The 26,936-nt window shown below is 40.1% G+C and overlaps 1 protein-coding gene across 4 annotated transcripts; it reads left to right on the forward strand.

Moving 5' to 3' along the window:
* The first annotated feature begins 335 nt into the window (after nt 1–335).
* Nucleotides 336–26,525, forward strand: MYBPH (myosin binding protein H). Of its 4 annotated transcripts, none has more exons than XR_009154298.1 (11): nt 338–578; nt 2,886–3,026; nt 7,841–8,008; nt 11,182–11,270; nt 13,891–14,089; nt 15,305–15,444; nt 17,011–17,170; nt 19,027–19,163; nt 21,166–21,352; nt 25,090–25,247; nt 25,792–26,523. XR_009154298.1 is itself a non-coding variant. In XM_058176122.1 (11 exons), exons 1-10 carry the CDS (start codon nt 431–433, stop codon nt 25,098–25,100), a joined length of 1,380 nt encoding a protein of 459 aa, XP_058032105.1. In that variant the 5' UTR covers nt 339–430; the 3' UTR covers nt 25,101–25,130; nt 25,792–26,504. The 4 variants fall into 4 exon arrangements, 2 of the variants coding, with proteins under 2 accessions (XP_058032106.1, XP_058032105.1); XR_009154297.1 differs by having other exon boundaries at nt 25,090–25,243; nt 25,792–26,522; XM_058176122.1 differs by having other exon boundaries at nt 339–578; nt 25,090–25,130; nt 25,792–26,504.
* Nucleotides 26,526–26,936: the final 411 nt, after the last annotated feature.

Consider the following 26,936-nt stretch of genomic DNA (forward strand, 5'->3'; position numbering starts at 1 on the left):
GCCTTCACCATTTTATTTCCTTCATGAATTTTTATGTGAAACTTCTGAAGATCCATCAAGCCTAAGAATTTCAGAGCAGAGGCTGAATTTTCAGAAGAGGGTGGAAGGCTCCATTCCTTCCCTTTTAATCCCCCAAATTTCCTCCCAACGGATTGAAGAATAGATACGTCCATGCTTAGAAAACTGCCCTCGTATCCAGCAGCTACTCCTGCGGGGAGTAACTGAGTCCGCAGCTGGCAGCTGCCCGACCCTCTAATCCTGCAGACAGGTGGGCCGACGCCGGGCGAGGAGGGGGCGGTCCGGAGACGACTCCTGGACCTATAAACCAGCCTCCTCCGATAGGAGCAGGAGCACCCCGGGAGGGAAAGCGCCCACAGGAGCTCGTTTCCGCGAGCGGGAAACTGGACCGCTTGAACACCTCCGCCCGTCGATGTCTAACCTCGAAGCTGCTCCGGCGGCTCCACAGGTCGACCTGCCCGCGGATCCGGAGGAATCCCCGACAACTAACCTGACCGGAGCGAGAAGCCAGCCGGCGCCCGCTGCAGAGCACGCCCTGCCCATCAAGAAGCCGGAAGAAGGTGAGGGAGGCAGACGGGAGGCGGTGAAGAGAAGGGAAGGAGGGCTGCGTGGCCCTCTTTCCTCCAGGCCACCCAGCCAGGTGATGCGATGATGGGTGGCGTGCTGGGGGAATGGAGGGGTATTTCCCCCCCAGTCGACGTTCAAACAGCAATGTAAAACACTCATATTCCGATCATTTCCTGTGATGCTGGTGACAACACTCTTTTTAAAAATCATTGTCTTCCATGGGGAAAGGGGGAAAGGGTTATGGTAGGCTACAGCTTCCCCAAAGCTAAATGAAGATGATAAGCATTGTAAATGGGATGACATTAAAACGATGACAAAGTGCATTAGGAGACAGGCGCACAGATGCTGCAAATAGATGCTTATGTTAAGACATCTGACACCAGGACATATTTCATAGCATTTGTTTGAGTATGTCAGTGGGCACATGTCATTTGCACCCACTTCACCCACAGATGCCCATGATCTTCGTGCAACATGCTTGTCAAGTCTTTGATATCTAGATCAGCCTGCCCCATCCTTGAACTCTGTGGATAATTTAAAACTAGAGCTTTTAGATTTTGCATTGGCCATTCTTGGGAATTCTGTCAAGGGGCTAGAACCATAACTTCTAGAACCTATCAAGCTGGGGAAAACTGATCTAGGGAAAGCATAGATCTCGTTAAATAAATGTTTGCACATCAGTCACTCTTTAATTGCAGATATTAATGTCTGCTTTTAGTGTGGTGCCCAAATAACTGGTTGTACAGTTGAAAATGAGAAAGAGCCTATTATATGAAGTTTTAACTTTCTGTATGGAACGTTCACCCAGTGGGAAACTCAGCACAGGTAGATTGTTTGGTTCTATGGAAATCCCTATGCATGGATATGGGTTCACAAGGGCCCCTGGAATTTCAGTATGCATTGTCAGTTGGAACCCAATGATGGCATAGTTCTCTACTCATAAATTCATCTGAGACACTGATTACAATTAAAAGTTGTGTGCAACAAGTAGGGATGTGTTTATGTTAACCAGCAAATATTCTCAGCTTGTCCAGCTAAGCCATTCAGGGAGAACTGTGAGTTAATAGTTCAGCATTCAATACCATCATTCCAGACATTCTTCTAACTAAGCTAAACCAGCTACAGATACCGGAACAGACTTGCAAGTGGATCACAAGCTTCCTAACAAACAGGAAGCGGCAGGTGAAGCTAAGCAAGATCACATCAAATACCTGTACAATTAGCACAGGGGCCCCCCAAGGCTGTGTGCTCTCCCCACTTCTCTCTGTATACCAATGCCTGCATCTCCAATGATCCATCTGTTAAGCTACTGAAGTTCGCAGATGACACAACAGTGATTGGTCTCATTGGAGACAATGACGAATCCGCATATAGACGAGAGGTCAAACGTTGTTGTGGTGCAACCAAAACAATCTGGAACTGAACACACTCAAAACCGTAGAAATGGTGGTAGACTTTAGGAGAAACCCTTCCATACTTCCACCTCTCACAATACTTGACAACACAGTATCAACAGTAGAAACCTTCAAATTTCTAGGTTCTATCATATCGCAAGATCTAAAATGGACAGCTAACATCAAAAACATCATTAAAAAAGGACAACAAAGAATGTTCTTTCTGCGCCAACTCAGTAAGCTCAAACTGCCCAAGGAGCTGCTGATTCAGTTCTACAGAGGAATTATTGAGTCTGTCATTTGCACCTCTATAACTGTCTGGTTCGGTTCTGCAACCCAACAAGAAAGACAGACTTCAGAGGATAATTAGAACTGCAGAAAAAATAATTGCTACCAACCTGCCTTCCATTGAGGACCTGTATACTGCACGAATCAAGAAGAGGGCCGTGAAAATATTTGCAGATCCCTCGCATCCTGGACATAAACTGTTTCAACTCCTACCCTCAAAACGACGCTATAGAGCACTGCACACCAGAACAACTAGACACAAGAACAGTTTTTTCCCGAAGGCCATCACTCTGCTAAACAAATAATTCCATCAACACTGTCAGACTATTTACTGAATCTGCACTACTATTAATCGTCTCATAGTTCCCATCACCAATCTCTTTCCACTTATGACTGTATGACTATAACTTGTTGCTGGCAATCCTTATGATTTATATTGATATATTGACCATCAATTGTGTTGTAAATGTTGTATCTTGATGAACGTATCTTTTCTTTTATGTACACTGAGAGCATATGCACCAAGACAAATTCCTTGTGTGTCCAATCACACTTGGCCAATAAAAATTCTATTCTATTCTATTCTATTCTATTCTATTAATGCTTCTATATTTATAGTGGCAGCATCTTTCAGTGCACCGCTGAATTTGGCAGTGGAGGATGTGACTGACAGCTCTGTGACCCTAACATGGGATGGTCCTGAAAATGTGGGCCCTTCTGGTCTGGACGGATATGTAGTGGAGTACTGCAAAGATGGAAGTAGGTTTAGTTTTATTCCCTTGCAAGCATGAAAAATTGCAGCATTGGCATATCAATTAGTATGAATGCATTGTTTCTCCTCTTGATAGTTGGCAGCCACAGTCAAAGAGAATAGTATGGGAGGGGAATAGATTTGCTGTAATCTTCATTGAAATCTTGAAAAGTGTTGCTCGGTTGTTGTTTTTAAAAAATGAAATTGTTACTTCTGCTAAGTAGTAGCACAGTTGATCACCAAATTACATTCTTTCTCTTTCATGCCAGGGGTGAAATCCAGCATGTTCTGACAGGTTCTGGAGAATGGGTAGCAGAAATTTTGAGTAGTTTGGAGAACCGGCAAATGCCACCTCTGGCTGGCCCCAGGGTGGGGTGGAAATGGAGATTTTGCAGTATCCTTCCCTTGGAGTTGAGTGGGAATGGAGATTTTGCACGCCCACCAAGCTACACCACACCCACCAAGCCATGCCCACAGAACCGGTAGTAAAAAAAAAATTGGATTTCACTACTGCTTCATGCTATATAGTAGATAGGGTGGAACAACCACTTTATAGAATTATAAATTTATCTAGAATTTGACATGAGACTTGCTCTTGAAGAGTGTAAGGTGGGAATATATTTCACAGAGGTAAATTCTCCTCTGCAAGTGTTGCACTGGTTCTGCTCAACTGACAAGTAATACAGGCCAGAAATCATGTGCAAACATCCACATGAGTAATGTGGCATTACTCAAATAAGGGAAAGCAAGATATAAAAAATTTGGTTATTTGCTACATTTTTGTTACATCTTTGGAGCATGATTACACCAGTGGTGGGATTCAAGTAATTTAACAACTGGTTCTCTGCCCTAATGATTTCTTCCAACAACCAGTTTGCCAAACTGCTCAGAAAGTTAACAACTGGTTCTCCCGAAGTGGTGCGAACTGGCTGAATCCCACCACTGGATTACACCCCTGTTGAAACCCTGTTTCAAATAGAATTTTTGTAAGAAATCCTTATATAAGAATGTTAGATAACATATAATAGAAGCTGCCAAAATGTCCCACACAGGTATGCCATAGTTCAGGGGTGTCAAACTCACGGCGTCACAGCAGCATCACATGATGTATCAGGACTTTTTTCCCCTTCGCTAAATTGGGCCTGGGTGTGGCCACCAAATGATGCATCTGGCCTGTGGGCCAGGAGTTTGACAGCCCTGCCATAGTTGCTCTAAAAACACTCAGGTTATTTATTTATTTTTATTTATTTATTTTTCAAATTTATATACCGCCCTATCTCCCTAAGGACTCAGGGCGGTTCACAGGCAGTTAAAATACATATAAATACAGATTAAAAAACAATTAAAAAACTTATTCTATTGCCCCAAATTTAAATAGTATAAATAATAAAAACCCTTAAAACCCATAACTTTAAAATCTAATCCAGTCCCGCGCAGATAAATAAGTGTGTTTTAAGCTCGCGACGAAAGGTTCGGAGGTCCGGAAGTTGGCGAAGTCCTGGAGGGAGTTCGTTCCAGAGGGTGGGAGCCCCCACAGAGAAGGCCCTTCCCCTTGGTGTCGCCAGACGGCACTGCCTAGCTGACGGCACCCTGAGGAGTCCCTCTCTGTGAGAGCGCACGGGTCGGTGAGAGGTATTTGGTAGCAGTAGGCGGTCCCGTAAATAGCCCGGCCCTATGCCATGGAGCGCTTTAAAGATTGTCACCAGCACCTTGAAGCGCACCCGGAAGGCCACAGGTAGCCAGTGCAGTCTGCGCAGGATAGGTGTAACACGGGAGCCACGAGGGCTCCTCTATCACCAGCGCAGCTGCATTCTGAACTAACTGGAGCCTCGGATGCCCCTCAAGGGAGCCCCATGTAGAGCATTGCAATAATCCAGGCGAGGCGTCACGAGGCGTGAGTGACCGTGCATAAGGCATCCCGGTCTAGAAAGGCGCAACTGGCGCACCAGGCGAACCTGGTGGAAAGCTCTCCTGGAGCGGCCGTCAAATGATCTTCAAAAGACAGCCGTTCATCCAGGAGAACGCCCAGATTGCGCACCCTCTCCATCGGGGCCAGTGACTCGCCCCAACAGTCAGCCGAGGACTCAGCTGACTGTGCGGGATGCCGGCATCCACAGCCACTCTGTCTTGGAAGGATTGAGCTTGAGCCTGTTTCTCCCCATCCAGACCCGTCGGCTTCCAAACACGGGACAGCACTTGATAGCTTCATTGGGGTGGCCGGTGTGGAGAAGTACAGCTGGGTGTCATCAGCGTACAGCTGGTACCTCACACGAAGCCACTGATGATCTCACCCAGCGGCTTCATTTAGATGTTGAACAGAAGGCGAGAGAATCGACCCTGCGGCACCACAAGTGAGGCGCCTCGGGGCGACCTCTGCCCCTGTCAACACCATCTGCGACGGTCGGAGAGATAGGAGGAGAACCACCGATGCGGTGCCTCCCACTCCCAATCCTCCAACCGGCGCAGCAGGATACCATGGTCGATGGTATCGAAAGCCGCTGAGAGGTCTAATAGGACCAGGACAGAGGAACAACCCCTATCCCTGGCCTCAGAGATCATCCACCAACGCGACCAAAGCCGTCTCCATGCTGTCTCCGGGCGGAAACCGGACTGGAGCAGGTCTAGATAGACAGTTTCATCCAGGTGCAGGGAAACTGATATGCCACCATACTCTCTACAACCTTCGCCGGCGGGTTGGAGACCGACGATAATTACCTAAGACAGCGGGTCAGGAGGGCTTCTTGAGGAGGGCCTCACCACCGCCTCTTTCAAGGCGGCCGGAAAGACTCCCTCCAACAAGGAGGCACTCGTAATCGCCTGGAGCCAGCCTCGTGTCACCTCCTGAGTGGCCAGCACCAGCCAGGATGGGCACGGGTCCAGTAAACACGTGGTGGCATTCAGCCTACCCAGCAACCTGTCCATGTCCTCGGGAGCCACAGGGTCAAACTCATCCCAGAAAATGTCACCAAGACCACCCTCAGACGCCTCATCTGAATCGTCGCAATTTTGGTCTAGACCGTCTCGAAGCTGAACGATTTTATCGTATAGATAACCGTTAAACTCCTCAGCACGTCCCTGCAAGGTTATCACTAGGTGGAGCAAAGAGTGAATATTTGTTGCTATCTTTTAATGATCATCAACGTTTTTCAGCTTATAGAGGAGGCGCCTGTTTGCTTTTTTAAATTTATTTACATTTATATCCCGCCCTTCTCCGAAGACTCAGGGCGGCTTACACTATGTTAGCAATAGTCTTCATTCTATTTGTATATTTATATACAAAGTCAACTTATTGCCCCCAACAATCTAGAATAAAATGTCCAACAACAAAAATGTCCAACAACATTTTACCTACCTTATAAAGGATGGAAGGCTGAGTCAACCTTGGGCCTGGTGGGACTAGAACCTGCAGTAATTGCAGGCAGCTGCTGTTAATAACAGACTGCATTAGCAGCCTGAGCCACTCAAGGACCCATCATGTTACCATCATGATGGCCATAAAGCAGGTCACTAATGTGACTGACTCGATTTTAGAACATTTTTGTGGCAGTTGTTAAGCGAACCAATTGTTTGCTATGGTTTTGCTGAAAACTGAAAATATATGCCGGTTTTCTGCAAAAATATTGTAATGAAATCTGCTTTGGAAAACCTGGTTTAGGACATTTCATTTATGAACAACTCTATACAATAAGTAAATGATATATTGATGCCATCATAACAGAGTGGATTTTTTTTAAAAAAAGATTGTTTCACAACATGTTACAATGACAATAAATAATGAACAAAATCTGTTAAATTCATCTAGCATTGATGAGGTAGCAGCTGATTATTTCCCTTTTTTTAATTTGAAAAGCAGATGGTTTACAAAGATTGATTAGATGGGGTGTTAGAAATACAGGAGGATAAATAACTTCATATAAATACATTACATTGAATTTAGCTGTTGGCATTGCTTGCAGAGTATATTCTGTTTCAAACTGTTTATGGAATATTTCATTTTAGCCAGTTTCAGCTTGTATGACTATATTACTGTATTGCATAGCCACTTGATGTGTTTGGAGGGCTATTATATTTGCTCCCTGATTATATTTCTGATTGATTACAAACTATTAATCTTGAATCAAGTAACATTTTTGTCAACTTGATAAAAATGTCCACAAAAGAAGATCTAAATAATATCTACAAGTTTTCATGGTAACAATAAGGAAGTTGAAACAATAGGGAGGAAAATTGAGAGCTGAGATTCTGCACAGTGCGGTGGTTAAAGTGTTGGACAAGGAGCAAAGACACTCAGGTTCAAGTACACCCTTGGCTGTGGAATCTCACAGTGTAATTTCCAGCCCATCATTCTTGGTTATTTGAGGTCACAGGGTTGTTGTGTGGAATAATTGCAACAAGAAGTGCTATAAGGAAAATTGGAATATATCTATTTATAAATCAGTTAAAATATATATACTGTATTTGATCAGAAGTAAACAAATTATTAGACAATATGGCTTTTTATTTCCATGTGATAAATAATTTCAAAGAGCCACATCTCCTCTATACTGTACCTAGTTGAAAACATCTTCTTCTATGCTCAGTAGTCATCTTCAGTTTTCTTTTTTAAATAAACTGAGAGAACTTATTCAGTATTTCCAAACCTGGTGATTTCCATCTTCCATTATTCCCAAACCATGTCAAATACCTCTGAAGAGAATCAGACTTCAAAAGGCTACTTTTTTGGAAGATAATAAAGGTCTCAATGTTCCTGAACAGATTTTTAATATTAGTTCTTTGGTACAGAATTACTTGCTGCTGATCTTTTTCCACATTTTTGTTTTAGCAACAAACTGGGTGACAGCCAACAACAAACCCTTTCTTTGTATTCGTTACACAATCCACAATTTAATATGTGGAGATAAACTTCATATTCGAGTGAAAGCTGTGAAAGGTAATGCAGTTAGTCAACCAGCATTTCTGGACCAGCCGCTTCTCATCAGAAAAATTCTTGGTATGTATCTGTAAATGTGTGTGTGTGTGTGCATTGTGAGCACGTGCATGTGCATATACAAGATCAGTGCTTGGGAGAAGAAATTGCCATAATTTTTTTAGGTAAGTTGTCACTTGACCCACTAAGATAATCATTCTTTTCATTGAGTTTAATTTTTAAAATGGCATAGAACATAAAACAAAAACAAAAACACCTTGTTCCATGTCAATCAATTGTCCTCAAACTGGCAATCCATAGTTATGCATTTCAGTTTTTAACAAGCCAGAAGATCTACCACAGATTACCAGCACAACAACATTGACTCTTTATTGCAGCCAAAGGTCAGTCCCTTAAAATAGTCTGCAAGTACTAAAAAATCCAGACAATAGAAGACTACATAATAAAAGAGGTAGAGAGGGTGCTACAACTGTTGAGACAAATGGATTACCATTTTGTTGGCAACTATTCTCTGTCTGCAATGTTTCTTTGTCTGGATCTGAAAGAATGCAGTTTAGGATTTCACTTAAAACATTGACTGTATTAAAACATCACATTTATGTTGTCAGAGCTGAGCAGATGGACCATTTTAACAAGACGTTCTAATGTGAGCAAATGTCCTTATTCCTATTTTTGACAAACAATATTTGAAGCTTTCAGTTTCATGCTGACTTAGAAAAATCATAATGTGGGCGCTGCTTGATATAATCTAATACATGTAACTCATATTTTGTCACTAATAATATTAATGTTTCATCCGAACCAAGATTGTAGTGATCATAGTCACAATTGGATGTCATTTTCTTGCTCCCTTAGGATTCCAGGTTAGTTATTTGGTATATTTATTAAATGTGTATAAAACGTTTTTCCCAGTTTAACATGGTAATTTATAAAAAAACAAAACCTAATGCTGATGGGAGATTTAAAAAGGTAACTATAATCCCACAGTAAGCATGCAATGTAAACTTGATCAACTGCAAATGCAAAGCATCCAAGTATTTATTCCTGCAATTTCTATGCCATTTAGTTCCAGAAAAGCTCTGAGCTGTTTTCAAATGATATGAAAGTAAAATAGAAAGAATTAGAGCAGTGGTGAAGTGTAAAATTTGTTACTACCGGTTCTGGGCGTGGCTTGGTGGGGGGGTAATGTGACTGGGTGGGGGTGGCCAACTTTTTTTTTTTTTACTTTTAAAAGCATTTTTTTCTACAACCTCTTTGGCCGATGTCATCTCTTTGCAGCTGATAACGATGAAGACTGGTTTTCCAAAAACTCTGATAAGGCTATCCTGCAGTATATATCACATTGTTATATGCTTGTACAGGTAGTCTTCCACTTAAAAAAGTTTGTTTAGTGACCATTCGAAGTTACAATAGCACTGAAAAAAGTGACTTATGATCATTTATCATACTTACAACTGTTGTGGCATGCCCATGGTCACGAGGTCAAAATTCAGATGCTTGGCAGACTGACTCATATTTATGACAATTGCAGTGTCCTGGGGTCATGTGATTACCTTTTGGGATCTTCTGAAAGCAAAGCCAGATTCAGTTAACCGTGTTACTAACTTGACAACTGCCATGATTTATTTAACAACTGTGGCAAGAAAGGTCGCAAAATGGGGCAAAACTCAGCTAACAAATGTCTCACATAGCAACAGAAATGTTGAGCTCGATTGTGGTTGTAAGTGGAGGACTACCTGTAATTTAAGTGCTACACCATTTGCAAACAGAATCCAGAGCAAATTGTTCTTGCATTTGGCTGTTTGACTAATAAGATTGCTTTCTCTATACCTCTGGGAACCAATTAATGTAGAGTGCTTGCATTCTTCTATAGCAGCAATTAGGACCAACTGTGATGGTATCTTAAACCCTAAGGATTTTTTTATATATAATTAATTTTAAATTAGCTTTCTAATAGTATCATTTTTTAGCTCAACTAGGTGCTCTGGTTTTCAATGCCCAAAATGACAATAATGCTAACCTCATTGCAGTAGCCTATAATTATTGCTGTCTCCAAGTCCCAGCTTTTTTATTTGTTTATTTAATCCTTTTAAGAAAAAGAAAATCTTCTGGCAATGTAAAACATAAGAGTGGCAGATGAGAAAAATTAAATGTTAAAAATTAAATGTTCCAGATTTTCTTTCATTCTAAATCTCTCCCCCCACCCCCGCAAGAAGAGGATTTCTCTACATCTATGGGAAGCTTCAATGTAGAAATTCAGTTTGAAGACATTTCAGTCAAATCACTCCTTTAAAATGAATCTTTGAATCAACTTGGTCCATTGAATCAGATATCTTTGTACCAGCTTGAAGATTTAGCAAACCTTAAATCAATTTATATTAAATCAATGTATATCACTTTATAATGCCTTGGTAAGACCACACTTGGAATATTGCATCCAGTTTTGGTCACCACAATATAAAAATATGTTGGGGCTCTAGAAAGAGTGTAGAGAAGAGCAACAAAGATAATTAGAGGTCTGGAAGATAAAACATATGAAAAACAGTTGCAGGAATTGGGTACGTCTGGTTTAATGAAAAGAAGGACTAGGGGAGACATGATAGCAGTGTTCCAATATCTCAGGGATTGCCACAAAGAAGAAGGAGTCAAGCTATTCTCCAAAGCAGCTGAAGGCAGGCAAGAAGCAATGGATAGAAACTAATCAAGGAGAGAACCAACCTAGAACTAAGGAGAAATTTCCTGATAGTTAGAATAATTAATCAGTGGAAAGACTTGCCACCAGATGTTATGGGTGCTCCAGTATTAGAGGTTTTCAATAAGAGATTGGGTAACAATTGTTTCCTGCTTGAACAGGGGATTGGAATAGAAGAACTCAAAGGTCCCGTCTAACTCTGTTATTCTGAATCACAATCCTGAATTGAAAAGATTTGATGAAAATCATGTCAAAATAAATCTAGCTGATTCAATAATTCAAACTGACTCAGAAATTTTAGCTGGATCAATACTTCTCTATTTTTTTGTGTGAAAATATGAAAAACCATAGAAATTTCATAACCTGCAATTGATGGTACCTATTTTAATGAGAAAGTATAGTAAGTATTGATCATAAGGGGGAAAATCCAGAAGCAAAACAGGCAGTATCTTTATTGGGCCAACTAAAGTTGTACAAAAGTGTTGTTCACACAGCAGACTCCTACAAAATTAGTAACATATTGGTATCATTTTGCTTTGTCCAGAGCAGCCCAAGATCCGACTTCCACGCTACTTAAGAGAATTGTACCTGAGGACTGTGGGGGATACGATAAACCTCTTGATCCCATTCTGGGTATGTGAATTAGAATTTCTTTGCCATTATCTCTGCTCTTTTGGTCTTGTTTGAGGAAGAGTTTTTGAATTCTGTCATTTATTCTGGAGCACAAGGCAACACACATGGTGTTTCCTGCTGTTTTCCCCAGAAAGCTATGATGCGGTATTTGGAACAGAGAGAGAGACAGAGAGACAGAGACAGAGAGGGAAAGAGAGTAGGAGGTCCAAGGTCACCCAGTGAGCTTCTAGAGCTGTGGATGGTTTTAGAACCTGGGTCTTCCTGATCCCCGTCAAGCATTTTAACCATTATATCTCATAAACATCACTTAAGAGGCAAATGTGAACAGATAGTAGCATCACCTACATTGAAGTGAGTTGTAGTATACGGGATTTCACTGAGCAAAACAGAATTAGAGAAGAAGGAATTGACTTGATTTAAGTTTTGAAAGAAGTCTAACTGCCCTTGAAGATGTGTAGTACAACTATGGTAATATATGTGAAATTAGCTAAATGGAAAATAAATTGAAAAGAAAGTATATATGAATAGAAAATCGGGGCTGCTTGGACACCAGTAAGGGAGAGAGAATGGAAAGAGGAGTAGAGGGTAGCTAAGAGGGAAGAAGGGGAGAGAGGAAGAGAAGAAAGGGAAAAGGAGAGGAAGGAAGGAAGGAGAAAATAAAGTAGGCAAGAAGGTTAGAAAGGAGGGAGATATATATGTATATATATATTCTTTAAAAAAATGCGTAGGATGATGAATGAATTAAAATGAAAATGTAAAGAGTATATAAATGATTAACAATGGATAAGAGACTATATATGCATTTATAATATCTCTATGTGAAATAAAATAAAAAAACTTTTTTTCAAAAAAAAAGATGTGTAGTCGAATGAGAGGAAAGCTAATAGGTTTAGACAAACGGAAATACTAGAATTTAGAGGAGCAAGTTAGAACTACAGACAGAATGCTACACGAGCCATGAAATCCTAAGGTAATTCCCAAATTATTCTTTTTGCAGTCTGAATAGTTGACAAGTTTGGAGTTCATAAGAGCATTTGATTTGCATCTTGCCAGTCTTGTGAAAGCAGCTGATCGCTGAATACTGAAATGTATCCTCTTTTACCTAACAGAATCTCTTTTGTTAAAGGGAGGTTGCTATCTACATTCAGAAAGAACAAGCAATATTCTTCAGTCCAGTAATGGAGTAGAAGGTTGTAGCCCAATGTCTAAAATAGCTCTCTGCCAAAAATAGTAAATCATGTGGATTAGCACAGAGAGGCATTTCCTTGTTTCTTGGATATTTGCAGACTGGGTTCTACCATGGACCTCAACCCCTCCCTTCAAAGAGCAGCTGGAGCTCCAACTTTACTGGAGTCACATTTGTATTACTATTAGCTTACCTTAATTTTGTTATTAGTGTTGTTCTTCATAGCTTAGAATGCAAGAATTTTAGGTAAATGTTTTTTCACCATTATTTATTTTATCTAGATACCTATTTCAGAGCATGATACAATAAGAAAAAGAGTTTACCCAATTTTATTACAATCTGTCATCATTATTATCAATGCATAGCACGCGTAAAAGTACAGATAAAAAGTTTATCGCTTATTTGCAGATAATCTGCAGAAGTCTCTTGGTAGGCTGTATAAATTAATACATTAGATATAGCTATAACATTTCTGTAGTATCAGGTTGCTTTATACAACTCATCCAAGCAATCAGGAAAGGGTAATAAAAATACATATACCAATGTAGAATGCATATTCATGGAAAACAAAAAAAAGTTTTGGTGGTTCTATAATCACAGTAACAAATATATTCATTACAATGGGTGTTGTTAAATCTTCTGTCAACGAAGTAAATTTAAGACTTTAAATCACCAGAAATGTTTGGAAAGGTGGTGGTGTTGTTTTTCTATAAAATTGAAAAACAATACAAAAGAAAACATTTCTGTATTCTCCATGCTGAATTTTGCAACAGAGGCAGCTGTTTATTTATCTAAAGCAGGGATCTCCAACTTTGGTCCCTTTAAGACTTGTGGACTTCAATTCCCAAAGCTGGCTGAGGAACTCTGGGAGTTGAAGTCTTAAAGGGACCAAGGTTGGAGACCCCTGATATAAAGGGGCTATGAATTTCTATGAACAAGTCCTTCCCCATTTCCTGACTCACATACAGAAGTTTAAAACAAAAACAATGGTTTTCAAGTGATATTATATCAAAAGCTACTGACATCATAAAAATGGAAATATTCTTGCTTAAAACATTCAAGACTTAGATAATTCTAAAATAAATGCCTTCCTGTAAATGATCCACCTCTGAAAGAGTTTATGGAAAATGTGATTCAATATTATAGTTAAATCACAGACAGAGACTGAAAGCAAATTAATTTTCATTTTTGGGTAGAATTTGAATGTATTTTCCCCATGAGATTTTTAGTCTTCTAAAGTAGATTGGCTTCATCTTTGAAACTTGGTCTTAGATATCCTGCTCATTGGTATTTTAATAAGCACTGACCTATTGTTAATCCCCATGAAAAGCCCTAAACTGCATAATGCTGTGATAGATTAAACTTTGTTTGTAAACCTTATCTAAATACAATAATATTTAATATGATACATTCATTTTCATGCCCATTTCTTAGGGAAAGCCAAAGCCACAAGTGACCTGGACCAAAGAAAGCCAACCTTTGGACCCCAAACAAGTTGTTGTACGCAACACTGAGAAGGATTCTGTATTCTTTATTCGTGCAGCACAACGCAAAGATTCTGGAAAATACCAAATAAGTGTTAAGATCTTAGATGAATTTGAAGATGTGGCTACCTTTGATCTCCTGGTGATTGGTAAGGACAATTATTAAATTGGTGCCTACCATCCCTGTCCTATTGTCTCCATCTATTTGTATCCATTTCCTATATTCATAATAATGTTTATACTTACATCTGCTATCTTATACATGTTTGACAAACTAACTAACTAAATAAAATAAATAAACAATAAACTCTATGAGTTGATAAAGTATCTAATATTTAAATGGCATAGATGTTTCTTCATTGAAGCAAGCTTCTCTAAAATGGGAATCCATGCAGTACAATTTTTCATGGTACTATCTGGTTCTAGTATAATTGGACATTGGAGGATTGATTGTGATATAGTCCTTCTATTATATTCTTTCTTCTATTTACATAATTATTTAAATGAAAGTTTTAGAAAGAGTAAGAGCTGTTTTTGCTTGTATTAAAGCTATACCTCCCAAAATGGTTGAAGATGCAGAATCTTAGTTTGAAAGAGACAGGTATTCAGAAATTCTTATAGTCCTCATTTAACAGCCACTCATTCAGCAACCATTTGTAGTTACAACAACTGAATGAGTAGTACTTATGACCAGTCCTCAAAGTTCCAATCTTCTCAGCACCCCTGCAGTCACATAATGGTGATCTGGGCGCTTGGCAACTGACTCACACATATGATGGTTGTAGGGTTCTGCTTCATACAATCGTCATTTCCAGTCTTCCTTGCTGGCTTCCCACAAGAAAATTCAATGGGAAAGCTGGCAGGGAAGATTGCAACTATGCCTCTTCCCCCACCTAGCAGCAGCCACTTACAGTACCTGCCTGGTGGCCTGCTTGCAAACCAACCAACAAGGACCAGCAATCCTTGTTTAACAACAGCAACTAGGAGCCTCAGAATTGCCAGTACTAAACGATATGGTTATGGGATGTTACGCTTTACAATGGCTTCACTTAGCAATGGAAATTTGCATCCCAATTACCATTGTTACCTGAGGACTTTCTGTAGAGTATTTTGCTTTCTGTTAGAAAGTGAAGTGAAAGTGAATGCTAAAGCAGGCAGGAAGTTCCATGTTTAATCCTCAGCATCTCCAGAAAGGATTGAAAAAGATTCTTGACTGTAACTCTAGAAAGCTGTTTCCAGTCAACATTAACAGTATTGAGCTAGATAAATCAATGGTGTGACAATGTTTTGTCTTGCTATTTATTCTGTGCTTCAGGAGAGGTATGGTTATACTGTGTGTGTGTCTCTCTCTCTTTTCTTTTTAGAGAAACCAGGCCCTCCTGAGAATCTAAAGGTGGTAGACACCTGGGGCTTTAATGTTGCGTTAGAATGGAACCCACCCCAGGATAAAGGCAATGCTGATCTCAAGGGCTACACGGTCCAAAAAGCAGATATGAAGATTCAAGTAAGAGCTATTCAGTGTACAAAATGCAGCCTTTTTTAAAAAAGGTGGGGGGGGTTAGAATGGGGAAAAATTGAACTAAAAATCTTGCAAGCATTATGGTGGTTCTATAGCCATTCTCAATGAACATGCTTCAATGGATTTAGCTAACCTATTACTATGCCATTTATGATATGTTTTTACCTTAACCAAAACTTGGAATATGATTGATCAGCTGGTATAAGCCAGCAAATATCATTTATCTTTCAAGTAATATTCTTCCATTTAGTCTATATCTGCCTAGTCCCTAATTTGGCATAGATTGAGACTAAGGGAAGGAACCATTCTAGAATATTAGAAAGACTTTGGTAATACCTTCCTTTCATTACATAATTTTATTCAAACGTTATACAGGTAGTCCTTAATGTATGACTGCAATTGGGATCAGAATTACCGTTGGTAAGCAAGGTGGTTGTTAAGTGAGTGTTGTCCGGATTTACAACCTTCTTTTTTTTGCCATGCTTGTTAAATGAAACACTGCAGTTGTTGAGAATAATGCGGTCATTAAGTAAATCCAGCCTTTTTTGGAATTTCTTACTAGTCTTGATTTTGTTACCATCAACTGATAAGATCATCTTTGGTGTAAAATTAACTCCCACGTACCTACCATATATAGAATTTGCCCCCAGATGGATTACGGGGTGAAAATGAGGTTAGGAAATGAATAAGAGTAATATTACGTTATGGAAAATCCCTGAATAGTTGTTTTAATCTTTTAAAGATACAGTTAATTGGGTCAGTACCTTGGTATGGAAAATGAAGGTAAATCATGGTTAAAAAAATAGTAGTTAAGCTAATCAACTATATAAGTAATTTTATAAAGTAAAGTAAGTAACTTTATAAATCAATATCTATTCAGTCCAGCAGATACATTTCCCTTGAGAATCTTTTCTTCTTCAGTTCTCCAGAAATAATAATACGGCAATATAATTTGCCTTTTTAAGAGACATTGTTGCTGATTGTCCATTCAAAATCCCTGAAACAGACTTGGTTCCTCAACTGTTGGAGCATATGCACCAAGACAAATTCCTTGTATGTCCAATCACATTTGGCCAATAAAAAATTCTATTCTATTCTATTCTATTCTATTCTATTCTATTCTATTCTATTCTACTCTACTCTACTCTACTCTACTCTACTCTACACTACTCTATTCTATTCTATTTATTTCTTTCAACCTGGGATTGTGGCATGTTTGGTATACTTTGCAATATTTCTATTCATGTGTATGTCTTGAGATGTAGCATCATCTCACACAAAAACATAGATATATATATCATACAGTTAGCATATATATATATACACATATACATACATACACACACACACACACACACACACACGTACTTCTAAGTAGTAACATGTAACAGTTGTTTTTTTCCACCTCTATATGTAATTTGGGGGTCAAGGCTAAATCATTGTGCTTGCCTTTTTTAGGCCATGCAAAAAACATAACTATTTTGTGCAAAATGTTCAATTCCCTAAACTGGGTGCTTTAATGTTTAAGGGTCTTTCTGCTTTGTTCCTCAGCAATGGTTCACAGTTTTGGAACATTACAACCATACAAGCTGCACAGTATCTGATCTCGTCATTGGCAACAGTTATTCTTTCCGAGTTTTCTCAGAAAATCCTTGTGGTCTAAGTGAAACGGCTGCTGTCACAAAGAATGTAACGCACATAACAAAATCAGGTAAGGTTAATGAAGCATGATAGAAAAGTAGAAAAATACTTGTCGTGTCCCACTCCTCCTCTGACGGCCGGGTCTGGGAAGTCTGTATCAAGCGTGGCCACGAAGCCTCTGCAGCTTTGCCAAATTCCTGTCAGAGTTCTCAGGGCAGGCAGGAATCCAAGGTGTGACTTCAGCAACCAGATGAGACTTTGCCTGACTCAAGGAATGCCAAAAAGCAGATCCTTTATATAGGCCATGGGGTGTGGCTCCATGACTCAGCACAAATCCAGGCCTGCCCCACCCTTCCTTTTGCTGATGTCGCCTCTCCATTCTCCGGAAGCGGGGATCTGTCCACTTTTCATTCTCCTGCTCAGCTGCTGGCAATTCTAGCTCATGGCTGGCTTCATGCTCACACGCTGTAGGGAGGTTTGTTTGCTCAGTCTGTCTGGGCTTGGTGCCAGGGCTGGGGGCTGGAGGCATGCCAGGCCGTTCTTCTTCACTATCAGTCTCTGGCTCAGATAGCAGGAGATGGGAGGGGCCCGGCTGAGGAGAGGAGGGCGGGCGAGGCACAACAATCCTGCTCTTTCTTCATCACAGATGTGGGCAACTTGAGACCTCAGCGGTACAAGTGGCTCTCTAAACTATTCAAGATCCCAGATCTTCCCAGGCCAAGCCACCTCATTTTGGGAATTCGCAGTACTTTCTTATTGTTTTGAAATGAGAATCAAAAAATATAGTAAATCATTAGATATTAGTCCTTCGGGATAGGGCAGGTCATGGCTGGGTTAGATATTAGCCCAAGGATTACAGACATGCTACTTAGTTGTTGTAGTATGTAATGTGTGCTAATTTAAGGGTGAAACAATGTTGACTGGCGACCCCCAGGGGTAGGGCCTTCTCTGTGGGGGCTCCTGCCCTCTGGAACGAGCTGCCTCGCCAACTCCCCGATCTTCGGACCTTCTGCCGTGAGCTGAAGACTCTTTTATTTCATCGAGCTGGGCTAGCCTGATTAAGTAATTTTAAATGGGGTTTTAGTTTTCTGTATTATTTAGTTTTTTAATATTTTGGCCACTATTTATATAAATTTTTAGTCTGTTTTTAATGTGTATTTATTGTATTTTTAACTGGCTGTTAACCGCTCTGAGTCCTTTGGGAGAAGGGCGGTATACAGATGTAATAAATAAATAAATAAATAAAGGGTGGCAAAACATGCTTACGACACTGCCTTTATTGCATCTGGAAATGACTGCCCAGCAGCCCTGTTTTAGTAGACCAGGATCTTTTTGGGTAGGGAGGATTTTGACAGGTTGCTGTGAAGAATAGTCATATCATCTACCACACAAAGTCATTTGATTTTACTTAAACTTGGAATATGGCTAGGCAGATTCTTTGGAAATGAGATAAAAGACCTGTTATACAGGATGAGTTCGAGCTGGTTGATCCTGAGAAAATGGACAGGATCCTCATGGCTGAGAGTTCAGCCACCTGCAAAGCTGGCTGAGGGATTCTGGGAGTTGAAGTCCACAAGTTTTAAAGTTGCCAAGGTTGGAGACCTCTGCATTATACTACTGACCCTTATATTAAACTGACTGGTTATTTTGAATTTCTTTTCCAGGTCTGACTCTTTCTGGCCTTAACTGTTCTTGTGTACCCTTTTCAAGGTTATCTGTGCACACTTCTAAGTTAAGGAACCCCCCAAATTCGTCCGCAGAATCCCCAATTCTTTAAATATTTTGCCCCTTCATTATGAGTGAATCATTTGTTCTCATGTTTACATTGTTACCCTCATCCTCAATGAAAGATTATCTGCCCCTACTTTCTGTTGAACTACTTAATGATTCAAAACATCTCAAAATAAGGTCTCCTTGTTTTTGTAGGAATTGTGTACAAACCAGAGAAGTTCCATAGCCGGGATTTCTGTGAACCTCCCAAATTCACTCAGCCACTGATAGACAGAACCACCACACAGGGCTACAGCACCCAGCTCGTCTGCTGTGTCCGAGGCTTCCCAAAGGTGGGTCCTGTTGTAGGATGTGATGCCTACTAAACTGCAACAAGATAGGATACCATAGTAGGTAATAGGAAGAGTGGTAAATTGAGATAACTAATCTCTTTTTCCCTTAAAAAGAAAGAGGGATCTTTGTTGTGACCCATGTTCCCAGACTCGGACTCCTGGAGAAGGATGATTCAGAGAGTGAGCTGGCAAGGCCTGCTTCCCCTGGGCCCTCTCCCTCCCTGGCACCAACCCAGGAGGAGGAGGAGGGGCTGCAAGGCCAGATTCCCCCGGGCCTACTTCTGATTTGGCAATGCCCCAAGAACAATCTTGGCTTGAAGCGAGACTGCGCAGACGTGACCGGCGCGCGCAGCAGAGGAAACTTTGAGACAGGCTCAGGGAATGATGAGTCATGGAGCGACATCCACAGGGGATAAAGCAGGAGGCAGAGCTTCTTGGCTTTTTGTGTTGGACAAAGTGAATTTGCGCGGGCAAACTGTTTCATGGATGGAAGAATCTGTTCGTGAGTGACTCTTGCTTTATCTATAATCTTCTAGTTATCTTCAGAGATTTTGGCAGGCACGTGGGGAGACGTGGCCAGAACATCTCTGTGCCAGAAGTAATCCAGCCAAGTGTAAATAAACTTGAAGAAGGCCTTTGACTGACTTTTTGTTGGGAGTATTGGGAGGGGGAAACATTCTTTCTTACTTCTGGTCTATAATGCTTTGTCTTGTATTCAACATGCATTTCCATAATGGTATATTTTCTTTGTAAAGTTTTTTGCGACAATTTGCATTTAAAAATATCAACCTTTTTCTCCCCAAATATATATTTCTAAGTATTTTTCCTCAAAATACATCTTTTTCAATATATCTAAATTATATAAATAAATCTTGACAATACTTTATTGAATTGATACTGACTGACTGTATCACTGCAGGAAAGGTAATAATAATGGATAGCTATATTTAGATCTTCAGATTAGACTATATCCCAGGGGTGTCAAACTCAAGGCCCGGGGCCTAGATCCGGCCTGCAGGTTGCTTAGATCTGGCCCATGGGGCCATCCTGGAAACAGCAAAGGACCATCCCACGAAGGGATGGGTTCTACTTACCTTTACTACCAGTTCGCAATGGGACTGTGCGCTTCTGCGCATGTACAGATCACCAAATATAATGTCAGTGTGGGTGGGCGGAGCCTTCCGCCATTTTTACTACCGGTTCTCAAGAACTGGACAGAACCAGGAACAACCCACCACTGATCCCACGGCACCTCTGCCAGGCAAAAACAGAGCTTGGGAGGATTGCATGCAACCCCCCCCCCCCCGAGCTCCGTTTTTGCTGGCAGAGGATTGCAGGAGGCCATCACAGCTGAAAACAGAGCTTGGAAGCCTGTTTTCACTGGCAGACCGCTCGGGCCACCATAGGTACCCCCCAACATGAGTGATGTCATGCTGGCCATGCCCACCCTGGTAATACCCACCCCCGCCCGCAAGGTCAAACACAACCCTGATGCGGCCCTCAATGAAATCAAGTTTGACACCCCTGCTATATCCTCATGTTCTTCACATCAGACCTTGCAAAAGTCAAATTTCCCAAGCGTCAGCTTCCAATTTCTTTTTGCAAGTCCATATTTGCTTACATTGAAAGTGATGCATCCTACTTTCCAACCACAAATTCCACCTCTTCTAAAATTTTATGAAGCAAAGTGAGGCAAAAAATAAATTCAACTACTTGTAGACAAAATGTCTGCCTCCCTGGATACCTGACAGTTTCTCCAGAAATATAGTAGCTATAGAATTCAGATAGATATGTAGCTGTTACAGAGCAAATAGGGGAGGGATGATGCAAACTACAACAATACTGGCAGAAAACTTGTATAAATTAGCCTCACTGAATGCAGACAAGGGAGTTAAGAATAGAAATGTAATGAAGAGGAATAGTTTATATACCTATGCTATCTTATCCTGCTGAACTATATTTTGGGATATTTATGCACTTTCATGTCTTGTCTTTATTTTAGCCCAAAGTGATGTGGATGAAAAACCAAAGGGAGATTCAAGAAGACCCAAAGTATCTAGTACACATGGACCAGGGGATTTGCTGTCTAGAAATCCGCAAACCTAGCCCTTTTGATGGTGGTGTCTATACATGCAAAGCTGTGAACCCTTTTGGTGAAGCCTCTGTAGATTGCAAATTGAATATAAAAGGTATGCATGTATTTTATCTCTTGTTTGTGTTTCAATGCTTTGTTGCAATTCTTCCCCCCCTCCCAAAAAAGTTGTGAAACCTCTGAATGATTTCCACAGAAACTTACAATTCCATAAATTGTCCATGAATTATCAAAAAAAGAGTGATCTATAAAAAAGGCTACACTAAATAGTGATTATATAGTGCAGAGGAAAAAAACCCTAATAGATTATAATAATTAAATTGAGCCAAAGGAATAAAATGTCTTCATGCTTCCATTTCCTATAGACAGGTCGCCAATTCAAAGAAAGAAGCAACTTAGAACTAAGGAGAAATTTCCTGACAGTTAGAACAATTAATAAGTGGAACGACTTGCCTTCAGAAGTTGTGAATGCTCCAACACTGGAAATTTTTAAGAAAATGTTGGATAACCATCTGACTGAGATGGTGTAGGGTTTCCTGCCTGGGCAGGGGGTTGGACTAGAAGGCCTCCAAGGTCCCTTCCAACTCTGATGTTATGTTATGTTATGTTAATGTTTACTAGATAGAATTGAAAATAGATCTGCCATCTATTTATTTGATTCCTGCAATTATTTCCTTCTAGGTCATACATGGCAGATAGTAGTTCCAGGAGAGATGACCTCACATACAAAGAATATTATTTAATTTCCCAAGGAAGCAATACAGGGGAAGTGAGAGTATGGAGTATGGTGATATCCTTACTATAAAATAGGAGTGGTGCCATTTGTTGCCAGCCAACTAAACAAAATTTAACTTCTTGCACAACTCTTTCAACTATTCTTTTAAAGTGCTTTATGGCGGAACAGAATGTTGGACTCCCTCAACTACCTCAATTATTTATATATTTATTGATTTGGATTATATGCTACCCTGTGTCCAAAGACTCCAAGAGGTTTAGAATATATCAACATAATAAGATTAGGATTTTTAAAAATCATAACAACGGACTTAATTTAGTGTGCTGCTATTCAGATTTAGCATGATCCTCATTTATTTCCAGATGCCTTTCTGAAGAGCCATGTAATATAGCAGGAAAGAAGTTTGGTCCAGATAGTTGGAGGATAGGCTGTTCCAAAAGAGGACCCTTCTCTAAAAAGTTCAAATATGGTCCCTTTGTATGATAGTCTTCCATAAGGCCTCTCTGTCAGATCATATAATATAGTTATATTATATATATATAATTAACTCATAGAAAACTAACTTGGAAACTAACTTGTAGCCAGTGCCGCTCCTGTGGTACATAATGGTGTTGGACAAACTTTGTGTGTCTCTAACAACCATTTTCAGAGCGTATTCAATGGGAACCCCATGCGGATCAAGTTACATCAGTACAGTTGTAACTTGCTCTGCATAGGTTTCCAGTCTGCAGCTGGTGTACAAGATGTAATTGTACAAACCATCCACCCCCACCCCGTCATGATCTCCACTTGCTGTTCAAGCAGGAACCTTGATTTCAGAAGGATCATTAGATTGTGAACCAAGTTTTTCCAGTAAAGCATAGCTTTAGATTCATCTGGCTTTCAGATCCATAGCATTTGCAGGATTCAGTGTATGCCTATTTCCACCAATAGTTTCCAGGCACTGGATCAAGACATCAACTGTATCTCCTATCCACATTAGAGTGGAAATATATAACTGGATATCAACCACAAATGATGCTACTTCATCTGATAGCTTTATGTAGGTATCAAACAATGGGAGGGAGAGGACTGAGTCCTGAGCATTCCATAATAGATTATTTGAAGGTTTTCCCTCTCCACATCATAATTGACTTTTAATATAGATGGCACTTGGAGTTGTTTTTGAAAAAAGTAGATAGGAGAGTGTGAGTGACTTTCTCTAAACGCTTTATGACTCCAAGTATTAATTGACATGCCGTATTTTTTGGAGTATAAAATGCACCTTTTTCCCACCTAAAAGGGGGTGAAAATTTGGGTGCATCTTATACACTGAATGTAGCTCCTCCCACCCACTGGCCCCCATCCTTTGGCCTCTGCCTCACAGCAATTTATCTCCTTGCAGCAAGCAGCAAAAAGAAACAGCCAACAGGGATTGCCATTGCCTATTGCTGCGTGGGCCTCTGCTGCTTGCTGCAAGGAGGTAAATTGCTGGAAGGAGATTTTTTTTCTTCTTCTGCTAATCAAGCTATGGTGAAAACGAAAATGAAAGTAAAGCAGGCTGTTTGCTGTTTGCTGCAAGGAGGCAAAATCTGCAGAGGCAGATTTCTTTTTCTTGATTTCCTCACCGAAAAAGGTAGGTGCGTCTTATACTCCGAAAAATATGGTATTTTATGCCAAGCAGGCAGATTCGGGTAATCTGGTTCATCCAGATTTTTGGAACTATGACACTTGCAAGCCTTAACATTTGCCAAGATTAAAGTGAGTTGTAATTCATAGAATCTGGAGGATACCAGATTGCCCATTCCTGCTGATAGGATTGGCACAAGATGTCTTATTTCTCCTCCTCTCCCATCTGTTTTGGTTTCTATCATCTAAATTGCTTACAGCAACCATAACAGCCATCTCATTCACCTCATCCCCAAATTGGAATTACTGCTGCTGTACAAATAGAGACCAATTTGGATATACTCCAGGGACTTTATTCACAATCCATCATTCTAGGAAAAAGAAAATGAAAAATAGAGTGGATGGTTGTTTTCTAAGTAGTGGATCAGAGCACGGTGTAGTATCTTTTCTGATTTGCTGAACGAGCAATGTGGCTTGCAGTAACTTAACAGAAGGCTAGTGTTGATGTCATATCAACTTGGTTCATGGTGTTCAACTAGAATAGAGTAGGTTTTGATTAAGTGTCAGGAAATTCCGTTTATGGGCTTCTTGAAGCTCTCTAAGCCTGGTTGGTTGGTTGCAGATATTTTATTAGGTAACATCATCAGGCACTGATGATGTTACCTAGTTGGGTAATGAAGTGTCTGTATACAAATACAGGCTCAGAGAACGCAAGAATGCCAGAATTTAATTCCACAGTTCAACCCTGAGCTATTGATATTCTCTTCTACAATATTGAAATCCCATCTAGCAAAGAAGAATATCAGAGAAAGGTGCTAGCTGGGAAACGATTTATGATCAGTTCTTTGTACATTTTGAAGGTATCTGTTGGCAATGTGTTAACTGTGTTACTGCTTTTGTGTCAGGTTTCTCTACAGTTGAAACCTCAGCCACTATGTACAAATGCACATATATTCACACATGTATATACAGCAATATACAATAATATTTTCCAGATAAGATAAAGCATGTGCATGTCTTCTTTTGGGAGACAGAATAATGAAATAACATCTTGCATCTGATCAGATTTTCAGTGTAAGGAACGTCGCAGACAAGTGTTTCACTAGTAGGTTCCCTTTTGTCTAATTATGCAATTGATTTCTCTAACATTCTATAAATGACAAAGAAACTCCTATCTGGTGGTTGACTGGCCTTCATCTATAACAGCTCTAACTCAGTTCAATATTTCCAATATATTACCAGCATGTGATTTCTTCTTTCAGATCTCTTTCCTTTAACCCCAATTTGAAAAGTAAGCATCTCCAAGTGAACACCTTTATGATATCTTTCCGCATAATAGCCTCTGTATTTTTCTAGTTCTTTTTATCTTTATTAAAGACAAGCATGTTCTGTCATTAATATTGCCAGGAGGGCAAAAGACCCACATTGTGTAAAGGAATCTGAATGGATAATTAGATACTAGTTCATGGTGTTTTTTGTTATGTTTGCAGTTCCAGAATGATGATATCTGGGAAATCAGATGAAGAACAAGGTAGGATAAACTGCCACTTAAGTCTGTTGGAGAACATTAGATATCAACCTGAATGCAAGCTTCAAGAATCCATCTTAGACCTGATTACAATCCAGGACCACTAATGCACTTATGTTGGTACATTTTCTCAATGCAAAATAAGTATATCATTTTAGATAGAATTAATCAAAGGCTACTCCCCATCCTGGGATATGACTGAAAATCATAAAGTCCTGAGAGCATATTTAGCTACACCATTTGCCAGTTGTATTAATTTATAAAACAATGCTCAGCCTTCTGTTGTCATTTTAAAAACAGATCTAGTTCTTCCTTTTTGAATCACATGGTGAAATATTGTGATAAATCTCATTTATCAAGATGAATTATAGTCTTACTATCCTTGTTTACCGTCAAGAAAGATAAGTGTCATTTTTTTAATGTAAAGACAATCAGATCTAAATTCTTTGCTTCATTTTTTTAAGTATAATAGCATGAACAGATATTGGAAGGAATCTGGATTACGTCTGTAAGTCTCCTTATCTCATAAAAGGATCAAATTTATTGTTTATGTGCATGTAAGAGAGAAAGATTTCAGTTAGATCAAAAGCATGAATGTATATTTTTTTGGTGATTTTGGTGTGAGTTATTCCTTATCTGAACTGTTTCCTTACCTCTCTTTCAGCCAGGTCCTTGCAAAATTCTCTTCTGGGTTCTCAGCTCGGGAGAGTCCTTCACGGTTCCTAGGTGGGATCTGGAGCTTGGAAATAATTTTATCACTGTGGCTTTTCAAAAGCAGAAAGTTCACCTGCTGCTGCACTGGCTCTATAAATAGCAACTACCATGTTTCCTGTAATACCAAGATTGTCATCTATGCCTCTTGATATTTAGCCCTGCAGAACAAATACCGAATAAAGAAATATATGTTATGAGAATGAAATGATTCCTGTAGAAAATGTAGAGGGGGGCTGGAATGCTCCGATCAACCTTTCCTAACCTTATGTCCTTCAGTGTATTGGACACGCAATTAAGGTTAAAGAAGGGTATTCTGATTCATTACTACTCTGTGACTATGTTCCTTTTCTGTCTATTGTTATTATTACCTAACATTAAGCCAGGATTTTTAAACAAGCAATATTTATTTATTAAATTTATTTGCCACCCATCTGATTTCAAATGACTCTAGGTGACTTACAGCATTTTGTTAGTTGCAAAATCATGTCCGACCCATCGTGACCCCATGGACAACGTTCCTCCAGGCCTTCCTGGCCTCTACCATCCTCTGGAGTCCATTTAATCTTACGCACACTGCTTCAGTGACTCCATCCAGCCACCTCCTTCTCTGTCATCCCCATCTTCTTTTGCCCTCAATTGTTCCCAGCATTAGGCTCTTCTCCAATGAGTCCTTCCTTCTCATTAGGTGGCCAAAGTATTTGAGTTGCATCTTCAGGATGTGGCCTCCTAAAGAGCAGTCAGGGTTGATCTTCTCTAGGACTGACCGGTTTGATCGCCTTGCAGTCCAAGAGACTCGCAGGAGTCTTCTCCAGCACCAGAGTTCCAAAGTCTCAATTCTTTGGCGCTCAGCCTTCCTTATGGTCCAACTTTCACAGCCATACATTGCAACTGGGAAACCATAGCCTTGACTACACGCACTTTTGTTGGCAGGGTGATGTCTATGCTTTTTAGTATGTTCTCTAGGTTTGCTATAGCTTTACTCCCCAGGAGCAAGCGTCTTTTAATTTCTTAGCTGTAGTCCCCATCTGCAGTGATCTTGGAGCCCAGGAAAATAAAATCTGTCACTACCTCCATTTCTTCCCCATCTATTTGCCA

The sequence above is a fragment of the Ahaetulla prasina genome, chromosome 3 (assembly GCF_028640845.1).
Source record: "Ahaetulla prasina isolate Xishuangbanna chromosome 3, ASM2864084v1, whole genome shotgun sequence".
NCBI classification, from domain to species: Eukaryota; Metazoa; Chordata; class Lepidosauria; order Squamata; family Colubridae; genus Ahaetulla; species Ahaetulla prasina.